Here is a 19932-nt window from a genome sequence, read left to right on the forward strand (position 1 = left end):
GGTTTACGTTTGTCTATTTTACTTTATTAAATATCTCATTAATCGTTTGTTAGGCCTACATAGCCTCAATTGTCCAAGTATAAACCGTAATTTTTGATATGGCAGAAGCATGAGCTGGCAAACTTTCAGTTGTTACAAAATTGTGAAGGTCTGGCCTAGACAGGCGCTTAGTATATAAGGAAGTCCTGGAGCAGTGTGTCCCAAAAGTTGTGTATTATTTTATTTTTCAATTTACTTTTACAAACACAATTTTTTTGAGTAATTATATACTTTCGAGTTATATTTTATGACCCAATTTAGTTCGCTTTTGTCTGAACTAATTACAGATATCCTCGCGTAATAAAATTATCGTACGTGTAACGATTACATAATGCTGTTACATAATCCAGGTAGCTAAATAATTCTTGACTATCGTAAGATATTTATAGAAAAATAAAAAATAAACGAATGGTATTTATAGCATTCAAAATACTTATTGCTTAAGAAAAATCACAATACAGATATGTTTATTTAAATTACAACAGGGAATAAAATCTTAGTACCTATCGTTAAAACGTGCTAACGTAAATCCGAACATATTGCATCGCAGAACATCGAGCAGGATTAGAGTGCCCTACATTGGAGACAAATGCACGAAATTAAAATCAGCCACGATGCGCGTGCTGCTATGATGACTATTGATAGGACGTTCACCACTTTGATTAACACTATATAAGCTTAGAACAGAGGATTTCAATTTATTCCAAACCCAAGTGTGATTAAAGGAACAAACACTAAAATATTTATAAATAGTTAAAAGTGCATTAAAATGATATTGGTTGTAAGCATTTTATTGTTTTTTGCTTACGTTAACTCGTCATACCTACTCGTTAATGTTTTGTAACATCCTTCTATTTTCCAGTGGCTTTTTTCTCTAACGGTCCTATTGGTGAGGACGACGAAATGTGAACCACCAGTAAACAGCTATCTACCTCCAAGCTCAGGGTCAGGTGGAACACCATCTTCGCAATATGGTGCTCCTAATGGAGGCCAGGGTAGAGGTGACCAGGGATCTCAAAGTCAGTTCGGCGGCAACTTTAATCCTCAAGGGAATTCAAATTCCCTATCTACCGAATATGGAGTACCCGGTCAAGGTTCTTCCGGATTCCAAAGAGATGGTTCGCGAGGTCACCAAGGACAATCCCCCAGCCAACAATATGGAGCTCCCAATCAACAAGGCGGTGTAGGTGGTAGCGGGTCATCATTCCGTGGTCGTGGTTCAGCTCAAAGGCCAGACACTTCTTACGGGACACCGTCTACAGATAACTATCAATCCGGAGGCTTCAGTGGTGGAAGTGGAGGCCGCCAAAATCAAGGCAGACAACAGTTCGGTGGTTCTCCGTCAACCTCTTATGGAACCCCTGATTTCGGTAATGATCTAGATAATAAAAATCAAAATTATCGAGGATCAGGGGTAGATGACTCTAATGTAAGTTTACCTTTTAGTAAATTTCTAAATAAAATTGTTTTGCAATCAATATTGGTAAATAATGTTTTAAGAATATTCCACCCAACCATCAAAATCACGAAAATATGGCGATTTGCAGATGGCGCCGAATGATTATTTTCAAAAGTACTGAACTTATTTTAATTGCGAGGTTTGATTTACTTAACTACCAACAGCACCTAGTTTTACCCGCGTATTTCCCATTCCCGTGGTAATACGGAGATAAAATATAGCATATTTTACTTCCTGATAATGTAGCTTTTTATTGGTGTAATATTTTTTCAAATCGGTCTTGAGTTTTTTCGTTATATTTCCAATTTAGTCTAGATTACCTAAGAACTTTGGGGTACGATGTATTACGATAGTATATTTATAGGCCGTGATAGCCCAATGGATATGACCTCTGCTGCCTTCGTTTCGAAAGGCATAGGTTCGAATCCGGTTCTTCAACTTTCAGTTATGTGTCTTATACGGTGACGGAAAAACATCGTGAGGAAACCTGCATATACCTGAGAATTTTCTAATTCTCTGCGTGTTTGAAGTCTGCTAGTCTGTATTGGGCCAGCGTGGTGGACTATTGGCCTAACCCCTCTCAGTATGAGACAATGCTCGTGCTCATGTATGGGTTGTTGATGATTATGATGATTTTTGTTACAGGGGCCAGCTAAGTACGAATTTAGCTATGAGGTCGATGATGCTGAGACAGGTACTAAGTTTGGTCATTCGGAGCGACGAGATGGTGACGTCACCACAGGGGAGTATAACGTAGTGTTGCCGGACGGTAGGAAGCAGGTGGTGGAGTATGAGGCAGATCGGGAGGGCTACAAGCCTCAGATCCGATATGAGGGTTTGTTTATTATCTCTAGTAGTCTAGTCTGCTTATTTTATTATAATTTATGCATAAATTATATAAAAACACAGAGAAATGCAATTAGGTACCAATGAGGCGAATGTCGTTGTCGAATAACGAATTCTAGTTGTAATAATATAATGGCTTGAGATGTCTCTTTTAATTGGTTTTCTATTTTCTCTCATCTATTTATTTGTCCTTTTTTGAAATTTTTGACAATGTTTATAAAATACAAAACACTATTAAAAATTTATAAATTTAAAATTCAACCCTTCCGCTGCGGGACATTTGGGGGCCCATGCAAACTTTTCGCTATAAGACCATTGACTGAAACGACTATTGGAAGAATAATTAGTTGACTCAACACTCTATTAGTTATTATTACAATAATTGATATGATAGGATGCCGAAACTAATGGCTAGTATTAAAGCTTTTTAGATTTATAAGTATTATGTATTATACTTCTATATGCAATCGTTTGTTTTCTCTCAGGATCTGGTGGCGGCAGCGGTTCTGGTTTTGGCAGAGGTAATATATTTCGTGGTTATTATAATGTATAGCATACACCAAGATTATCTTGAGTTTTACATATATCATGTTGCTATATACTTCATTTATCGTATAGTAGGATTAAAACATAATAGTAGAATTTAAACATTTTTAAATGTATAATTTCTTAATGAAACTGTTTGCTTTCTCTTAGGATCTGGTGGCGGCAGCGGATCGGGTTTTGGCAGTGGTAATATTTCTGAATATTTTACGTGGTAATAATAATAGTGCGATGAGATGAGCACCGAATAATCTTACTAAACTTTTGGTCGAAGCAATATAAACAGCAACTTGATGGTTGGATGCAAAATGATCCTGTATCTGTACCTGTCTTTACTCAGACTATCATGATAAAATGCTTCAAATCATATGTGAAGCTTACCAGCTTAAGCCAGTAGCTAGAGCTCAAAAAGGATTGTATACAAATAAAAGACAAATTAAGTTTGTCAATATTCAATTCCACAAGCAAGCCGTATATTATACGTATGAAAAACATTATAAAATCCCAGACGATGTGGCTTTCGAAAGTAAGTAATTAATAATATTTTAATATGATTGTAGGAAGAAATCAAGGATACCCACGAGCGGATGCCAATGCTGAGGCTTTCGCTGGAAGCGGAGCTGGTTACCCTCAACAGCCTGGTTCAGGTCAAGGCGGAAGATACCAGCAACCAGGATTTGGTTCAGGGTCTGGTGCCGGTGGTTATCCAAGCAATGACCAAGGCTATCCAGGTGGACAAGGAGGTGGTTATCCTAGTGGACAAGGTGGTTTTCCCAGTGGAGGACAAGGTGGTTATCCGAGTGGAGGACAAGGTGGTTATCCCAGTGGACAAGGCGGTAGAGGCAGGGGTCAAGGTGGTGGAAATTATCCTGGCAGTCAAGGAGGCTATCCCTCTGGCAGACCTCGAGATGGAAGGAATGGTCCTCAAGGAGGGAGCGAAGGTTACCCTAGCGGTGGGCCGAACGGTCCTCGTGGTTCCGGATACTGATCGTTAGGTATAATAGGTTTCGAACACCGCATCTCGATGGCTTGTAAATAAATACTCATTGTAGACTAAACTTTTTTATTTTTAATAAACCTCATATCATATAATACGTTTTCTTTATTACCAAAAAAACGATCATAAAATTGTATTCTGGCAAGTTCGTTGATAACACTCCCATGATATGGGGGAAACAAGGGGAAAGACTACGGGTGTGAAATCGTGCGTGCGGGTGTGTGCATCAGTCGTGGGTTTTTCATTCATCGGGAACGCAACATCGGGAGTGTTACGAAAGAAGTTGCCAAGCTATAGCGGTCAATTTTTTTTTTTTTTTGCGGTTTTGACAGCCGCGTGGCGCAGTGGGCAGTGACCCTGCTTTCTGCATCCACGGCCGTGGGTTCGATTCCCACAACTGGAAAATATTTGTGTGATGAGCATGGGTGTTTTCCAGTGTCTGTGTGTATTTATTCATTATATAAGTATTTATATGTAGTATATAAATGTATATTAATATTATAATATCAACTATCTTAGCACCCATAACACAAGCTACTCTGTATGCTTACTTTGGGGCTAGATAATGATGTGTATTGTTTAAGTATATTTATTTATTTATTTAATTATATAGAAAGAAAAATACAGTCAATATTAGAGCTATATTTTTGTAATTGTATGTAGTGTGAGATATTTTTTTCTATAAAACATTTCAATAATGAGTGTTTACAATGTTAAAATCTTGTATACTTTCGCACTGTCAACATTTATTTGATTTCGAAAACAAGTTTGAACGACCATAAGTACGCGCGTTAACAACTGAGTCTTAGGGCCATAAATCATTTCTCTATATCTATCTCGCTTGCACTTATGGGTCTTATGGAGCCGTCTAGTGAAGGGTGTAACAATGAAAGACATATTATCGATAAGTAAAGTTTATTATCGTATCTTGTTCACAAAATTAAAAAAATTAACAATATTTGATTTAATATAATACATATTTCATATTATATAATTATTAACTAAATAAAATTAATCTTCATCTGAGTCTTCATCATCAGAATCTTCGTCTTCTGCCAAATTTATTATAAGCGGCGCGTGATCTCTAATTAGAGCTTTTTGTAAATCTTTGTTTTGAAGTTCTTCGGCATGCCTAACACATTTGGCCCAGTCTTCTCGTGTGACATTTTCTATGGCTCGGTGGAGGTGATTTTCGACATCTGCTATCTTGAAGGTATTATTATTCTTCGCAACTTCTCCCTTTACTTGTGCCCAAATTAATTCTATTGGGTTATATTGACAGTGATATGGAGGGAGCCTTATTACTTCATGACCTCGTTCATTTGCCAGATGGTCTAAAGCGTAGACCTTCTGCGGGTTACTGGCTTTTACTTTTCTTATTAATTCTTCAATAATTTCGTTGCTGGAATATGGAATCTTTTTCTTTGTCAACCATTCTTGAATTTCAGCTTTCCTCGTGTTTCTTGTGGGTATCTTTTCCAACTGTATCGAATGATAGCTTGCGTTATCGACAATTATAACTGAGGGCTCTTCAAGTAGATTCAGGAATTCGGAAAACCATGCCATATATGTTTCGCCATCCATTTCTGTGTGGTAATCAGCATCCTTTGATTTCACCGCTTTAAATATTAGCTTCGCATCTGGAACGAAGCCAGTCCTTGCAGAACCCGCATGGCAAACTATTAATCTTTGGCCTTTTCCCACAGGCTGATTCTTGAAACCTCCTTCATCGTTGCTTCCAAGCCACATCCTCTTTCTTGCATGGTTTTGATTAATCCATGTTTCGTCTAGATAGAAACGTGGTCGCTGATCGTTAGTTCTTCTAAGTAAATCCAATTTCCTTAAAAAGTCCATTCTAGCACAAACAATATCAGTTCTTTCCATTAAATATTTACGTCCTTCGCTATTTTTCTTATACTGGAACCCAACCTCCTTCAGTAGTATTCTCATTGAAGTGTTGCCGCATTTAAAATCGGGTAATTGTTCACGGAATTTTTCTAAAATTTTCGCCACGGATGGATACTCTCCATTCTCATAAAATGAAGCTACAGTTCGCTTCAACACACTTTTATCAAAATCGTCAATATTAGTGACGGTTTGTGGTTTCTTAAAATTTGTTCTTGGTATACAGGTACTGCCTGATTGTGATACTTCCGTCTTGATTCGGTCCACTGTCGCTCTGCTCACACCACAAACAAATGCGGCCATTTCACGTGGTTTGTTGAAATTTAGAGAAGCCACTTTATTCGGATCACTTTTCAATTCATTGAGAAACAGGAATACGTTGTGAATCAGTGTTCGAGCTTGAGGGCTAATATCGCCATGTAATTTCTTCAGATCAACGTTAGAAAATAAAGTATCCATAGTGCGCAACGAGTAACACATGAATGTATTTATTTAATTGCAGTAAACACATTTATAGCAAAAAAAATACGCAATGCAATTACATTAGAAACCGACCAATCAGAATCGTCCAAATCATTATTGACTCATCATTAGCACGTGCGCAGGTAGCCGTTTATCGATAATTAGGGTGCGCAGGTAGGCGCGCTGCACATTCCTATCTTTTTTGACTTTTATGACCGGACGACTCAGATGATAACGCGCATACGCAGTTTGATACTGTTACTGTCACGTAACGTAAACGCGAATTTCTAAGGAATTGAAACAGCGCCATCTAGTGGCACATAAATTTGCGAAAACGTCAACGTGATAGTAACAGTATGAAAATATAGAAACCTCCCACTAGGCACACTGAACAAATATTATATTTCGATAAAGTTTCTTTCTGTAAAGGCACAGAAAACATGTAGATACGTAAAGGTAAGATTAGATAGTAGGTATAATATGGTTAGATTTTAACAGAAAATGCAAGAATAAGGAAATATAATAAAAAATAATAATTATAACTTTCACATCAAATCAAAAACCATTTATACAAGTAGGCTCAGTTTACAAGCAGTCGACTATTTGTTGACTTTACCTGTTAGGTACTATTATATAATAGGTACTGAATTTGAAGTAATCATAAAAAAGTTGTGTTGATTACACTATTTTTAATTCAATAATGGCTGGGCCGATTTTGCTGGAAATTGGTGGTGGTGGAGCTGGAGAGGTAGCTTAGAACCAGGAGAGAGACAGGATACTTAGGGTAGGATAGGGATAGGGCATCCTTAGAGTAAGGGTAGGGTAGGGGTATGGTAGGGTAGAGTGGGGGTAGGGTAACACGCGGACGAAGACGCGGGCGTCCTAGTTAGTAAATATTTATATCAAAACTCTTTGAGATGGCGTTTAAGAAACACCATTTTACAACAATCATCTAGATATCCTTACCTATTTATTTAGGAAATGATATATTCTAACATAAATGCAACATAACACAATTCAATAGCGTGGTGGGTCATAGCTATATATCTTTACAAAAGACGAGGTCTCAAGTGCTCAATAGTGGGCCATTGTTTCGGCCGATTGTGATTTTTATTATGTTAACTTGTTAGTTATTACATACGAGTACATGCAGTAAATACACATTGGGTTAATTAATGTTCACGTTCATTGAAATATTTTATTTACCTATTTAGCGGTTTGGATGCTTTTCCACGCTGACTTAATTAAATATTGCAATAAACGTAATCAGCAGTCGATTAATTTTATTTTAAATTTTATTCGATTGAATATTAAATAGGTAATATGATTTTTGATAATCGCGATTGCAATTTGCTAGATGTATGTGCGTTAAAATATAATTAATGGAAGAAAGTTTTGCTACGTAAAAATATTTAATAATATTCAATTATTTTTAGTTGGCAACACCTGAATGAAGACTTCGATTGACAGATGAAGGATTAAGTAAGGGTCGGATACAGAAGGCATTTTTGAAATAGCGCGTATTGTGAGGAGGTTCCTCACTATGGAGCCCTGACCACTTTTGCTTGGACACTCAAAATAAATAAATGAGATTAATTATATGATTTTTAATTTTATTAAAACAAAGCAAAGTCTATTATTGTCATAACTTAAACCTAACTAAAATATTTCGTTATAATTACACCAATAGAAAAATAAAAAAATGCCATAGAGAGCCTAAATGCTTAAAGTAATAAAAAAAATGTATACTTATTTAAAATTAAGATGACGACCATAATCTCATTCTTTGACAAATACGTAACAAAAATACTTCTACTTATATACTAAACGGTTACGGTATATACGAATAAGTGGCAGTATACATTTATACCTGTGCTGTGCATATATGTGTTGCAACTTCAGAGCGGTCCGGAAGTTTGTCGTATATGATAACTTCACTCTCTAGCGTAAAAACAAATAAGCATAAAAGTCCTTGAAATTAGGAAAATCCAACCATACAAACCTAAATAAAACTTTTCAATAAAATATTTTGATATCACAATAGGTTAAACTATAGTTAAAGGGAATATTTGATAATGCTAAGAAAACCACGTTATATGCGTAAAAATACTTTAAAATATGGACACTATATTATAAAATTCTCGATGTATAGTAATAATAACAATTTAAAGCATCTACAGTAAAAATAGCAATACGAATGTCGATGGAATAATGACCCAAACAGAGAACTTATTTCTTCCACTGTTATCTGAAATTAAAATAAACCATTATTAATATCAAAAATATATTTTACTAGCAGACGCCTCTGACTTCGCCTACTACTCTCTACTACTATATATTAATAGATCAACCTTTAACTGGAATAAAAATAAATAGTTTTGTAATAAGTATTTCTTACTAATCGGTATCTGTAAACTGCAGTAGGCAGTCATAAGATGTCGTTTAGAGTTTCCGCTCCGGAAATAAGCCAGTGTAGCAGTATTTATACCTAACAAATAATATGAAATAACTCTGACAACTCAGACAAACTGAAAAAAATTAGGACTTAGATTGGGTAAATTAATCGTGTTTAATACCTATCTATGTTAATATTATAAATGTGAAAGTATGTCTGTCAGTCTGTCTGTTGCCTTTTAACGGCTGAACCGAACCACATGAAGTTTGGTATAATGGTAAATGGGACCTTGGAGCAAAACATAGAGTATTATTTGACCCTAAAATAAAAATAGAAGGGAGTGAAATAGGGGTTGAAAGTTAGTATGAAAAGTCCTTTATTTTTAGAGTTAGGTTTAAAAATTTGTTCATAAATCACAAAAACAATACAAAACATAATGTGATTCAAAATTTTTAAAATTCAATCCCTGAAGTGGTGAAATAGGGGTTGAAATTTTACATTGATTTTCACGCGGACGAAGTCGCGTATGTCCGCTAATAATAATTTTACGCAAGTTTATACCTAGATATGAGTAAGTATATAAAACAAAGTCTAGCACGGAATTAGGATCTTTAACTTATAATAGGTGAAACTCTAGGCAAAGCTTACTAGCATTATATATACAATTAAAAATTAAAACATTGTCTTTTGAAATAGCAATTTATTAGAGCTAGATTTAAAAACAAGTAAAGTTTAAAACTTCGATCATTTATGATAGTTGGCGGGATAAAAATTGGCGCTTCGATTATAAAATACCTACCTACCTTTAGGTACTTGTATATTATCCTTCCTTGTATTTAATGCCATTTATTACGTATATATACATAATAAATAGCATTAAATACCACTTCTACCATACTTAGTTTTCCAACTGCATATATGCATTAGATTCGATGATTCGGTAATAAACAGTACAAAAAAATTATATATTTCAGAATCAAAACGGTATCTCATACTACATTTTGTTCAATTTCGATGTGCCAATTCAGATCGCAGATTTATCTTTTATAAGATATCTTTACCTTAAGTTATATATCTGTATTGTTGTTATAATCATAATTACTGTCGTTTCGATGATTGTATTGTTTACCTTGAATCGTATCTTACCTTTAGCGTCTTCCTCATTGAGTGAACCAGTAGCGGGTAAAAAACCAGTATTTTCACTTAAGACCGGCGTCTGATAGATGGGTGGTGGTGCCTCTAAATCATCTCCAGCATCTATTGGAATAGGATCAGCAACAACAGCAGGATCAATTCGAAGAATGTGATGAATTACTTCATCTTGGTATAATGGGGGTAAAGCGGCTTGACACTAAAAATAAATTGAATCTGATTATGAAATTACACATGATTTTGTTCCTTTTGACTTGGAGTCCGTTGGGTCATGGAGTCGTGGCAAAAATATTATCAGATTTATTTCACCGTATCTAGTTGCCTCGAGGGTAACAGAATTGGTTCATGATTTGTGCTAAAGATGATTGTAATTGTATAGTTACTAGGATAACTTAACTTAAGTTTCCTTGTATTCTGTCTCAATTAAGGTGATTATAATATGTTGAATTGCAGGAACTAAATTCAACCTATGTATAAGATGGTTTACGAGGATTAAGCGAATTTACTATAGTTGTCAAAGTCAAAGTCAAAATTCATTTATTTCAATTAGGCTTAGTTTACAAGCACTTTCGAAAGGTCAATGTTATGTCATAATTTAATTTAATGTAATTAATGGTGGTAATAATAGTCGAAAACTTAAAACTAAGGTTACGAGGGTTCCAAACGCGCCTTGGTCCGAGAAGAGCAAGAGAGTTGGAAAATTAATTCCAGTCAGTAAAATAACAAGTGCAACTGTCACTGCAATGTTATTTTACTAGTAAAATTAAATTTCAGTGACAGTTGAAATTCTCATTTTACTAACTGGAATTAATAATCACTTGTTGCGTTAGTATATATTTTCACGAAAATATATATTAAAAAACACACATCTACTGAAACAAAAGTCACAATTTTCTCAACTGTAAAATGAAATATCTTCCTACCATCACCAATAATCATGATGGTTCGACAGAAAATAAAATTCCTGCGACAAATTCTTTAAATTAAACCATAACAATACAGGTTTTATTGAATTTGTGTCTTTAGTACTCTTTTTATTTTGTTTTTCAAGTACGAGAATGTATATGTCTGATAATAGTCATTATACCATCGGTTTCGAAACCAGATTTACGTAAAGACTATCAATGTTGTGCTTTTTGATATAAAATTTTTATAACTGTAAAGAAATCAATTTCTGAATTAAGTACATAGTTACGGTGAATTTTACGAATATTTTTTTTAAGTAGGCATAAAGCGAATGTTGTAAATTACCTTGACAGTCAGCACGCCATCACGGAAATGGTGTGACAATAAAAAGAATCTTAACTCTAGCGTCGTCTCACGAGCATCAGCCCTTTCCCTTGACACCCTCTCCCATGGCCCTCGAGTGTACTTTTTTGCTGCCATTTGGTCATTTATTAGCCACATTACTTGTGTCTTTGGGCGAGACCTAGTAGACGTACAGTTTGCCTCCAGTAAGTCGCCTATTGAATATTCATTTTGTAGTCCTCTCACTCGTGGTTTTTTGTTTGGAAGTACTGCAACATTAAGTATTATTGTATTGATCATTCTTCGCGTACTTTTATTAATTAACTTTTAGTATAAATCTTTCTTATCAACCCAGTCCCGGATCTAGAGCGAGAATACCGGGGCACGTGCCACATTGCCACGTTCAGATTGTGAAAAATAAAACAAACATACAGTGTTTGATAAAAAAACACGTAAGAATTACATTGGAGATGTGTCATGAATTCCCCTTTCTAGTAGTAGTATTAAATTTTACGGCATACAAATGAAAAAATTTAAACAAAAAGTTGTTAATTAGTGAATATTTTCCCGACCATCGTTAAAATAGCATTCATTTAGTTAGTGAGTTTTTTTAATAAATTATTACAAGCGATGGTGAGAGGACAGCATTATAAAGTTTTTATCCCCATCTGATAAAATTGTAGATATGAGGCTGTATACATATAATTAAAAAGCTACTACAAAACGCCTAGCGATGTCATTCGCGTATTTTCTGATCCCGTGGGAATACGGGATTAAAATATAGCCTATGTTCATCAGAGATATTTTGCTAGTGGCAGGCTTTGGCCGTGGCTAGTAACCACCCTACCGGCAAAGACGTACCGCCAAGCGATTTAGCGCTCTGGTACGATTCCGTGTAGAAACCGAAAGGGGTGTGGATTTTCATCCTCTTCTTAACAGGTTAGCCCGCTTCCATCTTAGATTGCATCATCACTTACCATCAGGTGAGATTGTAGTCAAGGCATAACTTGTAAAGAAAAAAAAAAGATAATGTAAGTTTCTAAATAGTGAAAGAATTTTTCCAATCCAGTAGTTTCAGAGCCTACTTCAATGTAAACAAATACAGTTTCAAATCTAAACTGTTTGTGATGCAAAGATATACTTTATTCAAAATTGTTTAATGTGCATTATAATAATTATATTTAATATAAAGTAAAAAATAATAAAATAGAGTCGTGATAGCCCAGTGGATATGACCTCTGCCACCGATTCCTGAAGGCGTGGGTTCGAATCCGGTCCGGGGCATGCACCTCCAACTTTCAGTTGTGTGCATTTTAAGAAATTAAATATCACGTGTCTCAAACGGTGAAGGAAAACATCGTGACGAAACTTGCATACCAGAGAATTTTCTTAATACTCTGCGTAAGTGAAGTCTGCCAATCCGCATTGGGCCAGCGTGGTGGACTGTTGGCCTAACCCCTCTCATTCCTAGAGGAGACTCGAGATCAGCAGTGAGAATATGGGTTAATAACGAATGTGCATTATATTAAATTGTATTTAAATTAAAAAATTATAAGACATATGTTAGCAGCAATTAGCAATTTTGTAGAGTTAATTAATTTTCAAGCGCTAATATACAGAATGAGAACGTACGATGTATATTGACGGCTTTTTCTTTGTAAACTGTAACGAAGTAGGGCGCTTCTCCAGACACTTCGCACCGATAGAGGCCGGCCGAGTCCTTTGTTAGGTGTTCTAGCGCCACCATGGTGCTCGACGAATGTGTTACCTACAATTTATTGTGCATTTTGTTAATACGAGACAATCTGGAGAGGTTTCTTTGTGGTAGGGGTTCTTTATGCCTCACTGAACATTTTGTGTTACTATCACATATTATACAGGTTCTTGCGGTCCAAATTCGCGGTATAGACAGTCCCAGAATTATAAGTAACACAGAATGGGGATGATGACTAGGTTTGAATATATTGATTTTTTGATGCATCCGGGTAAATAGGGTCAATGTTAACTAATTTATATATAAAAAGCAAAGATTGTATGGATATTTGCAAAATAAATGTGATTATAAAATTTCAAAATCTATTAAAAATCTTTTATCGTAATTCGATGAACATTCATACAGTTTTAGCTTCCTTACATTAAATGTGACATTTTTTAATAAATGAACTATAAACATAAACGCACAAATAACAAAGATATTAGTAATTTTGTTTGTACGCACATACAAATCTAACGATCATTACATTGCCTACGATGTCATTAGTTCGTGACATTTTGTATGGGGCGTTTATCAGGGATCCGCGGCAGCGCCGCAAATCTGACCTTTTAAATCCCTGTAGCTCTGAAAGTAATGATCGCAGATACCCTGTTCCTTTTACAAAATTGCTTTACTATTAGCGTACTCTTAATTTATATACAATTTAAAGAACTGTCATCATCCCTATTGCTGCCTACATTCAACCCATACATATTTCAACATTTACCATTATAAAATTTATTTATATTACAATATAAATAAATTTTATAATGGTAAATGTTATTACTAATAATTAATCGAAAATTTACTAAAATATTTCTGAAATATTCAAAAATTGTTGTTTGTATCTTGTACATATCTCGATCTCGATTCAATTGACCTCGCGTTTATTATATTAAAGAAGAACACACAAATAACTCAACCTACTAGACGGTTATTAAAGCAAAGTTTAATTCCTTTTTTATTAATTACTTGGATGTGTAACAGTGAAGTACTTAACAGTACAATAAATCTCTCGTAAGTTAGCATTTAAATAAAATAACAAACTGAGTATCTATTACGATGTGAGAGATTATTATCAGTCTAGTAAACTACTCTTTGGTGCTCCATAGGTCAAGTAGACTGTAGGTAGACAGTTTTAATTCTATGAGAAATCGCTTAAAGTTCCCTCCGTTTTTCTCTGAAGAAGCTACACCTACAAGTGATTGTTTACAATGCTCTTAAGAATACAGTTAACTTTAAGTAAACGTCAAACAAAAACTTCTTAAAAGCAACATATTAGACGAATTTTTCAAACCGGAGCACTTGAGTACCGGTAACTAGTTAATGTAACATACTGCACTATCCAATGTTGCTGAACTTCTGTCGGTACCTATGTTATGACAGTTTGAGATAAATGGAAGTTGAATAAAGTGTCCATTCATGTTGGTTTATGCTAGTTATTTATCACATATTATTAGTGGAAGGGAAAGATTTAGTAGAAAGAATAAAATGAGTTTGTAATACGGTTGCCAATCGTACTATAATATATAACATATTTTGGGTGTGCGTACTATATACTGTTGAAGAAATAAATAGAATGCAAAAATACTATATTTTTAACACTGATATATAACAAACAAAATTTTCATTTTAAATCTTTATGCGCATTAGTTGTCGACAGATGCAATATCGTCTACCCTATCCGAACTTGTCTATATTACAAACGTCAAACAAAAAAATTAAAAAAAAAACGGCATTTGGTTTTCAAAAATTTAAAAATCAAATGTGAAAAGGCGACATATTTCAGACAAATATAGAAAAATGCAACAAGAGTAAATAAATCTTATTTAAAAAATATAAGTCGATTTTTTGCTTATTCCATAAAATACTATGTATCGTACTACAATTTTTTATAGCTAAATCTGAAAAATACTATATTTTTCTGAAAACATGTTGGCAACCCTAGTTTGTAACGACGTTTTAGCACTCGGTCAGAGTAAAGATATTTCGAATTAATTTGTGTCTCTCTCTATGTGGATATTGTGTGAGACTGAGACAGATTGAGAGTATTCACTACCGTTACAAAGTAACGCTATATGTCTCAGACTCTCCGATTCTGAGCAGTAAGCAAATGCAGTGGTTTGGATGGCAGAACGTACGCGTAAGTTTCAACGCATTTGTGATTCGTATCAGCAAAACCTACGTTTTAACGTCATTCTCGTAATCTGTCAAGCTCACCGACTCTCTGCCGATTGACCGCAAAATGTTGGTTCGCAAACCACTGGCGAAATTATTTATAGTAAAATCTTACTATTTAATTGTCTATTGAATAACTTTTAGTAATTTACAATTGCAGTATTATTTATAACATCAAGCTATTGGTGGTAAGGTGGTAACATACTCTTGAGACCTGACGCGACGCGACTTAAATTTTTGACGTGACAACGTCTTATGATTCGATGGAGCCGGCTGCACACTCGAAAAAAGATGACGTCATGCGTCGTTCCCTCGCTCTAGGGTTGCCAACTTTTTTTTACAAGAAATGAAGTCCTATATTCTGGTCTATAATGAAGATTGTTTTAGAAAAACGAATTTTCTTTTGAAAAATGTAACCATTCCATCAGTATTTTCTTATGACGTTGTCATGTTCAACTATCGTCAGTAAACCGACTTTACAACCGTTCTTTTACATTTCTATGGAAATTACTACTCGTAGTGTGTAGCATTTCATGTTGGCGTTGAAAAGCATCGCCATCAAGAGCAGTCAAATAATATGATTCCGCCTTTTTATGATGCTTGCTAAAGCTTACACAGCTTAGCATAGCGATTCCATACTTACACAAATTTAATTTTATTAAAAGTTTACATTACTAACGTAATAACAGCAATGAAATAAATAGATATTTGTTGTTAGTAGTGACGTATTAATTTTGGCATCCCATAACATAAAACTCAAATTCGAATAAGACGTGTAATAGGCGAAAAGTAAAAGGAAAGAAAATGTCACTAAGTCGTTAAGAGCCACTACATATGATTATCAATTAATTTTTGCTTGGTTTTCGAAAGTCAAAAGCAGAAAGCAAAAAAAGCTTTATTAGATTTAGCTAATAGATTCTTTTTGTTATTTTTTTACAGCCCGGCCATCAGTGGACGTGATCACGTGTCTATGGCGTTCATGTCTGTGCGACAGATTAAAATTTCCCACTGGATGAAATAAATGTGCTTAAATCATAAATCTGCTATTTAGAGCGGCTGAAGGTCAATGATCTTCCTATCTAATAATATTTGAGTACGCCTAAATTGCATCGATATTGGCTTCATTTAATTTGGATAGTTGACGAACAACGCAACGCTAGTGCCGTTACTGAATTGATATTAATTTTTATCGATTAAAAATATAAATATACCCATAACCAAATAAGAACGAGTATGTTCGAAATATTCAGTTATATTATATTATAGTTAATAGTTAATAGAAATTTCGTTCGTTATCCGTAGTTATTAAAAAGTTGGTCATTATAACATTACAATAATTTTATACCTATTTATTTTACTTTTACTGTGGGTTTCTGTGAGTTATTTTTAGGTACTACTCGTAATAATTATTATTTGATTTAAATCGATATCGACTATCGATTTGCGACAGTAATAATTATTTTTATTATCTTCACTTATAATAATATACGATATAGGTACATTGTACATTAACAGTTCAAGTACGTGTTTTCTGACACTAATTTATTTATCTCCAAAACAAAAGTATAATTTATTCAACCTCATCATTGTTTTTCATTGGACATGATAGTAAAGCGCAAGCCCTATCTAGTAGGTATCTGTGTTACCGGCAATCTGTATAATCCGGTAATCTGTACAATGTCCAGACAATGTATGACAGTGTTTTGACGGCCTCCGTGGCGCAGTAATATGCGCGGTTGATATACAAGACGGAGGTCCTGGGTTCGGTTCCCGGCTGGGAATTGAGATTTTCTTAATTTGTCCAGATCTGGCTGGTGGGAGGCTTCGGCCGTGGCTAGTAACAACCTACCGACAAGGACGTACCGCCAAGCGATTTAGCGTTCCGTTACGATGCCGTGTAGAAACCGAAAGGGGTGTGGATTTTCACCCTCCTCCTAACAAGTTAGCCCGATTCCATCTTAGACTGCATCATCACTTACCATCAGGTGAGATTGTAGTCAAGGGCTAACTTGTAAAGAATAAAAAAAAAATGTATACAATACCGGGTGCGTCCTGGCATATCTCTCTAGAAAAACTTGACATATAGACGCAAAACTAAATGATTTTAGAAGGTTTAATTTTTCCTGTACAGGTACGATGCCTTAGGACGGGTCAAAATATCATTTTACTTACATCAACAAACACTCCAGGCATGGTAAAATGCGACATGACCTCGTCGTTGGAAGGCACGTATCGATAGAACTCCTTGCCGTCCTTGTACCACTTGACGGAGTACAAATCATCGCCTTCGAGATCGAACTGGCAACCCAGCAGCGCCTGCCCGCCTTCCGCCGCTATGCCGGGCACCTGCAGCTCTTTGATACGAATGCTTTCTACTACAACTGTAACAACAACAATATCTTCTTCATATAATAATTTATTTATTTTGCTATTATCCTCGAAAAGCCGACGAACCCACGCGCAATTGCACGTTGTAGAGTCAACATCTCCTGAGGATGCCCCGGTTTCAAGGTGAAACGTACGAGTATTTTGTTGTTTTGTTTTGTTGTCGCGTGGGTTCGTCTGCTTTTTGCGGATAATATCAAATTATTTATTATATATTCATGTTAGCACCGCCTTCAAATTGATCAGCAGGTAATCAACAGCAAAGCAGTAGGAACATAAAATGACGTTATTTTTGCTTTTTAGTTTAGTCGGTACGTTTTATGTTTTTGAAATCGGTTTATTATCTTTAGATACACAGACACGTACATATGACAATATCCCTTTGATTACGACGAATTTTATAAATCAAAAGTACACGAAAAAGTAGCAAACAACCTACACACTTACCGACAGCTATTACAAAATATAAATAATCTCAAATTGTATCCCATATGTGAAGCAATGTTGAACCTTTATCGTAGTTTACGATTTTGACCGAACCATAAGAGTTTTGTTTAGAAATGTTCTAATTTTCATTCATATTTTCCCCCAGTCCGCCACGTTTTATGTGCAGTAAAACGTGAGCGGACTACATTCTGTTGTTTTCAACAAAACGCTGGGAATTCACGCCTTACGTGTTAACTATTGCTTATTGCTAATATCTTTTTTAACACGACATTAAATCGACGTCCTTTATATGTGTAACTAGCGGACGCCCGTGACTTCGTCCGCGTGAAATTTAGTTTTTCACAAATCTCACGGGAACCATAGATTTTTTCGGGATAAAAAGAACTATGTGTTAATCCAGAGTACAAGTTCATTCCTAATTTCAGCCAAATCGTTTCAGTAGGAGCGGTAAAAAGTAACAAACATCCAAACATCTATACAAACTTTCGCGTTTATAATATTAGTAGGATAAAGGATCGATCATTTACGATTTTAGAGCTTTTTAGTTAACACACACTTTTAGAGATTCCTAAACTGTTTTAGACCGAGGGTCTGCGAGAGCCTGCAATTAAGGAAGATTGATACGTTTGTCAGCTCATGCTTCTATCATAGGTACATACCTACATAAGAACGGTAGCCAATATTTTAGCCCGTGGAAGGTTGCAGGTTTTATGATTTGAGACAAATAAAAAACGTAATTTTTAGATTGTGATAATTTTTGTCTTCCTATCGATCAGTTAATTAAAACAAGATCTGTAGGTGTGTATAAACACACCTACAGACAGAATGACAGACAAGAAAATTAAAAATGATATTGTTGTGCGTGTATTAAAAAACGATTAAAAAAAAATAGGCAACTACTCGTATTATGAGAATAAAGCTCACCTATAGGTTCTTTTGCTTGATTAAAGTTTGCCTTTGCAATTTAAATTTTTGGTAACACTTTCTTACTATTGACGACCACTTTCGCAGTTGGTACTGCGCAGTAGTGATGTTAACAAAGAGGTCCTGGGTTCGATTCACAGCTCGGGTCAGTTAAGAGTTTTATATTTTTAAAAATTTCTGGTCTAGTCTGGTGGTGGCTAGAAAAAGGTTATTTAGAGTTTCAGTACGATGCCGCGTAGAAACCGTCGGAGTTATGGGTAGAAGGTAGAATAAACTAAAAACGAAAATCCACAACCCTTTCGGTTTCTATACACGACATCGTACCGGAACGCTAAATCGGTTCACGAGATTCGAATCTATGCCCCCGAATTGAAGGCAGAGGTCATGTCCACTAACCTATCACGGCTCTATTATCATTAGTATGTACACATAATTTAGTTGTAAGGTGGGCATGGAAATACGTGAGCGAAGTAAAGGATAATCAAGTATGTAATATGTATGTATACAAGTATGTATGTAGTAGGTAAGGTTGCTTTGAACGTTCAGCAATTAATTAACTTTCGCCATAATCAAAAATATAGACTGCACGGAAGCAGCGTTAATTAAATGGAGCTAATTGGTATGAAAATAATTTACCATGTTCCCACAATAATATCACAATTATTACTGCACTGAACATATTGCCGTCACTTTGTTGGATATAATTTAACGACTGGTCCGTGCCCCCACAAATTATTCATATTTCATTTCACAACACACACCCACCGGAACATTGCACTTTATAATGTTAAATTAATTAATTTGTAATGTTATAATTTAGATGTAACAATAACATTGGAGGTTAAATTGTGCCGTTTGCGGCGAATCGGAAACAAAATAGGACGGCGAAATTCCGGCGACGCTTCTAAATTTAAAACTGGCCGCGTCGCGTACGCGTGCGCAGTAGTCAGCGAACTGCGAATCCATTGCGTGTGGCTTCAAAATTAGCGCCATTTACCTATACGTTCTTACTTTGTATCTGCCTCTAGGGACTAGGTTTTCGTTATATGGTATGATATGGTAGGCATAGGTATAGTCCTTCTGTGCCGAGAAGTACGTAGTGGTCAGGGTATTGATGTCAACGACAAATGCTTGTCTTCGGGCATAATAAGTATTTCGGTCCAACCATTAAAATAATGAGTTTTAGCGGATTCAGTGTG

The 19932-nt window shown here is 35.3% G+C and overlaps 2 protein-coding genes across 3 annotated transcripts; one reads left to right on the forward strand and one right to left on the reverse strand.

The window, feature by feature from the left end:
* Positions 1-748: 748 nt before the first annotated feature.
* LOC112044779 (pro-resilin) lies at positions 749-6341 on the forward strand. 2 transcript variants are annotated; one of them, XM_024080734.2, is made up of 6 exons: positions 749-820; positions 902-1468; positions 2144-2333; positions 2830-2865; positions 3041-3076; positions 3448-6341. In XM_024080734.2, exons 1-6 carry the CDS (start codon positions 809-811, stop codon positions 3873-3875), a joined length of 1269 nt encoding a protein of 422 aa, XP_023936502.2. In that variant the 5' UTR covers positions 749-808; the 3' UTR covers positions 3876-6341. The 2 variants fall into 2 exon arrangements, with proteins under 2 accessions (XP_023936502.2, XP_023936503.2); XM_024080735.2 differs by lacking the exon at positions 2144-2333 and having other exon boundaries at positions 902-1409.
* Positions 6342-8343: 2002 nt separating this feature from the next.
* Positions 8344-19682, reverse strand: LOC112044789 (uncharacterized). The gene is made up of 6 exons (XM_024080752.2): positions 19370-19682; positions 17150-17358; positions 12679-12814; positions 11050-11315; positions 9793-9997; positions 8344-8499 (listed from the first exon to the last, which is right to left on the reverse strand). Exons 1-6 carry the CDS (start codon positions 19410-19412, stop codon positions 8426-8428), a joined length of 933 nt encoding a protein of 310 aa, XP_023936520.2. The 5' UTR covers positions 19413-19682; the 3' UTR covers positions 8344-8425.
* Between the last annotated feature and the right edge of the window lie 250 nt (positions 19683-19932).

The sequence above is a fragment of the Bicyclus anynana genome, chromosome 9 (assembly GCF_947172395.1).
Source record: "Bicyclus anynana chromosome 9, ilBicAnyn1.1, whole genome shotgun sequence".
Classification (NCBI taxonomy): Eukaryota; Metazoa; Arthropoda; class Insecta; order Lepidoptera; family Nymphalidae; genus Bicyclus; species Bicyclus anynana.

What these genes read in the sequence shown, in the direction of transcription:
- LOC112044779 (XM_024080734.2), top strand. An exon ending in CAGGGGTAGATGACTCTAAT is followed by an intron (nt 1,469 to 2,143) that starts GTAAGTTTACCT and finishes TTTTTGTTACAG; the next exon opens with GGGCCAGCTAAGTACGAATT. An exon ending in CGGATCGGGTTTTGGCAGTG is followed by an intron (nt 3,077 to 3,447) that starts GTAATATTTCTG and finishes ATATGATTGTAG; the next exon opens with GAAGAAATCAAGGATACCCA.
- LOC112044789 (XM_024080752.2), bottom strand. Translation starts at nt 19,412, where the DNA reads ATGTTCAGTGCAGTAATAATTGTGATATTATTGTGGGAACATG. An exon ending in TGCCTGGAGTGTTTGTTGAT is followed by an intron (nt 12,815 to 17,149) that starts GTAAGTAAAATG and finishes AATAAATTGTAG; the next exon opens with GTAACACATTCGTCGAGCAC. An exon ending in AAAAGCCGTCAATATACATC is followed by an intron (nt 11,316 to 12,678) that starts GTACGTTCTCAT and finishes TTAATGTTGCAG; the next exon opens with TACTTCCAAACAAAAAACCA.